General features: G+C 33.1%; 1 protein-coding gene across 1 annotated transcript; it reads right to left on the minus strand.

Moving 5' to 3' along the window:
- Positions 1 to 1,849: 1,849 nt before the first annotated feature.
- On the minus strand, positions 1,850 to 2,819 carry LOC110903505 (ethylene-responsive transcription factor ERF038). Its single transcript, XM_022149401.2, has one exon. It carries the CDS (start codon positions 2,693 to 2,695, stop codon positions 2,036 to 2,038), a length of 660 nt encoding a protein of 219 aa, XP_022005093.1. The 5' UTR covers positions 2,696 to 2,819; the 3' UTR covers positions 1,850 to 2,035.
- Between the last annotated feature and the right edge of the window lie 917 nt (positions 2,820 to 3,736).

The following is a 3,736-nucleotide window of genomic DNA, read 5'->3' on the forward strand; positions in this document are numbered from 1 at the left end:
AATTAGAATTTATTTGTCGGTATTTTGTTAGAAATTAAAAAACATATAATAACATTAATATTATCATTATTAATAAAAATATTATTATTATTACTATTATCATAAAAATAATTTTTTTAATTTATAGGAAATTTGTAGCAAACTGTTAAGAGAAAGTTTTATAATTTTGTAGGAATTTTGTCGCAAAATAAAAATAATTATTCATAATTATGGATAATTTTTCGTATTAATGTTATTAATTTTAAAAGTAAAATATCATAAAATAAAATACAAAAACAGGCATAATTGTAGGAAAAACATAAAAAACCGGTTTCTAGGTATTTGTGTCAACACTTGTGACGATAGATTTTTGTCGAAATTTTGTAGGAAATTTTGTCATAATTTGTAGCTTACCTGATTTTCGACAAGTTTATTTTGCACGAATTTTTTTTGTAGTAACTCTATAGGTAAGACCAATTACCTACAAATTTGGCTGTCACAAAGTAGACACTTTTCTAGTAGAATCATCGATGTGTAAAGTTATTGTGCAGAGTTATGTCTAGTTTATTGCAACGCGATTAACAATCGAACACGTTCATTTTCTTAACGAAAGAACATGGACATAAAATCTCCTTCGGTAATTCATAAACACATATAGTTTCTTAACAAACAAACACAAACAAGGTCTTGTTCATGTTCATTCGGTTTGTTCGCAACCCTAGAGGCTCTAACCAAAGCGAAAACAAAGTCCTTTTTGCCAAACAAGTATATGTTAAAAACAAAACTAAAAGCGGTTTAAACAACTATAAATTTGCTTTGTAGGAGTCTCATTATGAGAAATATAAAAATTTATATATTTTTCAAAAATTCATAAGGTTAGACCATGCGTAGTGGGGCTTGAAACAAATGCCCCTCCTTTGGGTATGAAGCGACACTGGCAGTGCAGTCAGCATTAGGGCATTATGGGGCATGGGTGTAGTGGTATAATGCTCAATAATGCCCCATCCAGTAACTAACCGATTATTTTTTTTGTTTTTCTTTTAAAATTAAAACTAATAATATTTTATTAAATAAAAAAGTTACATTACTAAAAATAAAAAACCGACAAAATGCTAAAAAACCACAAAATCTAAAGTCCGTATTTGTTACGGATTTGTTGCCGACGCATTTGTGCTAGGATCAACGCGTCTCCTTAGAAGTGATCGATCGATTTAGACAAAAAATCTATGTCTTTCTCCATTTGCCTCGATTCTTGTAGCGTGATTTTTTTTTTGTTTTTTTGTTTTTTTCTTGCATTGTCTCCAAACGCCTATGGCCGAGGTCTCGTAAGTCTTGTAGGGGAAAGTTTATAAAAATGGAGTTGAAAGTGGTGTTGTTATAGGTAAAAAATGGATTAAAAATAAAGAAAAAATATTTTTTTATTACCGTTGGATCCAACGGTCAAATCATCAAAATCTGCGAATTTTAGGCGTTTTAAATCAAAAGCCTCAGTGATTTTTTTTTTGAAAAAAAAAACGCCAGGGGGCAATGGTCATGAGCCAGTACAGGTGTTCTTAACATGTCTATACTATATAATAAAAGAAAGAGTTAATTACTGTTTATGTCCCTGTGGTTTGTCAAAAATCACTATTTCAGACCATTAGTTTTAAAAATTGTGATTTCAGTCCCTGTGGTTTTACTGTCGTACCACTGATAAACCAACGACCACTATTGATAAGCGGGACGAAATGGCTTGTCCTTGCGTGGGGCTCAAAGAGGATTCCATGACAATATGGCACCAATAGTTTGGAGCTATTAGAAGGGGTGGGATCAAAGATCAATCATTGATAGTTTTGCATGTCTTTGAACAAATAAAAACTTCTATTTTACCTTTTAAAAGTTTAGAAGATAATTATTGCAATTTGTCAAGAAATTTAGTGCACTTATACAGTTATACATACTAGTTTTCTTATAGTGGTTGGCCATCTCATATATATTGATATATGATCAATGTTGTACCAATATCTAATAATTGGTGGCAATATTACACAATTCATTTTTACCATCTTGATGAAATTTACCAAAGAAACGGCTCTTCAGCTTCAAGCCAAAAGCCACTGTCAACTTCTTCAACTAGCTGCCATAATGAAGGATAGTTAATTAAACAAAGATCTGGCAAGTGAAAGAAAGCATCATCATCTTCCATAGATTGTGATGCCACTGATTCCTGAGTATTATCTGATGATAATAAATTAGGGTTTGAAGAACTCGAGTGCGAGAGTGTGTCCTGGCTAGGTGGTTTGGCTTTATCACAGCCACATGAGGCTGCAGCCTTAGCCGCGGCCTCTTGAATGTCTTTACGAGATGTGGAGGTTGGCTGTGGAAGTAGATGCACCATGTCCGGGAAATTGAGGAAAGCGGAACGACCTTTTATTGCTATTGCAGCCACATCATGAGCTCGAGCTGCCATCTCCGCGGTTGAGAATGTTCCTAGCCATATCCTTGATTTCTTTCTTGGTTCGCGAATTTCAGACACCCATTTTCCCCAACTCCTCATTCGTACACCACGGTATGTTGGATGATGTTCGCCGCTACCAACACCATCGTCGCGTCCTTTTTCCTGTCGGTTTTTTGGCTCATCGCATTTGTTTCGCTTATGGGGTTTTTTTGAGTGTTTTTTAGGGATGTTAGTGGTGGAGGAAGATGATAATAGAATTTCTTGAGCTGCATTCTGCATGGTGTGTGTTGTGTGTTGTTGTTCTATGATAGTTGTGGATGCAAGCAACAAAAAAAAATGTTGTTGAGTGGTGGAATATAGAGTTAATAAGAAAATGAGTGGATTTCAATCTTATTTAAGCACAAAATGATGATGTTCGTTTAAATAAGGAAAAGTGATTGGCCTACGTATTCATTTTTTTAATAGTAGAGTTTTAAAAGATAATAAAAATGGACGGATGGATACGAAAAAAGATGTTGGGTATGTTGATAGTTTTTTTCTTTGTTTTTAAAATCCATGTAAGTACTTGTATTTTATAGTATACAAACAATATTATAATATGTACTTTATGTGATTGTCATAACATATTAACATTTATTAATTATTAGTAATTCATATATTCTAGCTTACTTGTTTTTTAAGTACTTTATGAAGAAGATGATCATTGGACTGGTAATTATTTCTTGGTGGTGTATGTGGAAAGGCAGAAACGAGTTAGTTTTCAGTCAGATCAGGTGAAGTCCGCAAGAGATTGTGATAGAGATTAAGTCGAAAGGCTTTGGATGGGCTAAAAATAGATCATCATGTAAATATATTAGTTGGAAGGAGTAATACCATATGTTGTAGTTTTTTCCCTTTGTCCGTTTGGGTTGGGGGTTGTTTTGTATTGCCCGTTTGAGTCGGATGTGTGTTTTAATGAAGTTCTATTTTCAAAAAAAAAAAAAAAAAACTTGTTTTTATAAGTTAAAAATGTAATGTTTTGTGGGATTGAACACTAACAAATATAATATTCTTTTTTATGAATTGAAGAAAGAGGTTATTCCAAGGCACCTATTACCGTTCATAATGAAACATGTTCATATTTACAGATGTATACTTTAGATCGTAACATATTTTTAGTAAGAATTTTTGCCATATGTATACCTTGGTTGCAAACCGCTAGCACGAAATTCATGTGGTCGTATTATTGGTCTCTTGCATAATAATTATAACAAGTTGACGCTACCCGCGCGTTGCGGCGGGAGTTGATTATCAAAGTTTTTTGTATAAAATGTGGATATT

The sequence above is a fragment of the Helianthus annuus genome, chromosome 13 (genome assembly GCF_002127325.2).
Source record: "Helianthus annuus cultivar XRQ/B chromosome 13, HanXRQr2.0-SUNRISE, whole genome shotgun sequence".
NCBI classification, from domain to species: domain Eukaryota; kingdom Viridiplantae; phylum Streptophyta; class Magnoliopsida; order Asterales; family Asteraceae; genus Helianthus; species Helianthus annuus.

Bases quoted from the DNA above. Each gene is read 5' to 3' on its own strand.
- LOC110903505 (XM_022149401.2), bottom strand. From the start codon at position 2,695: ATGCAGAATGCAGCTCAAGAAATTCTATTATCATCTTCCTCCACCACT.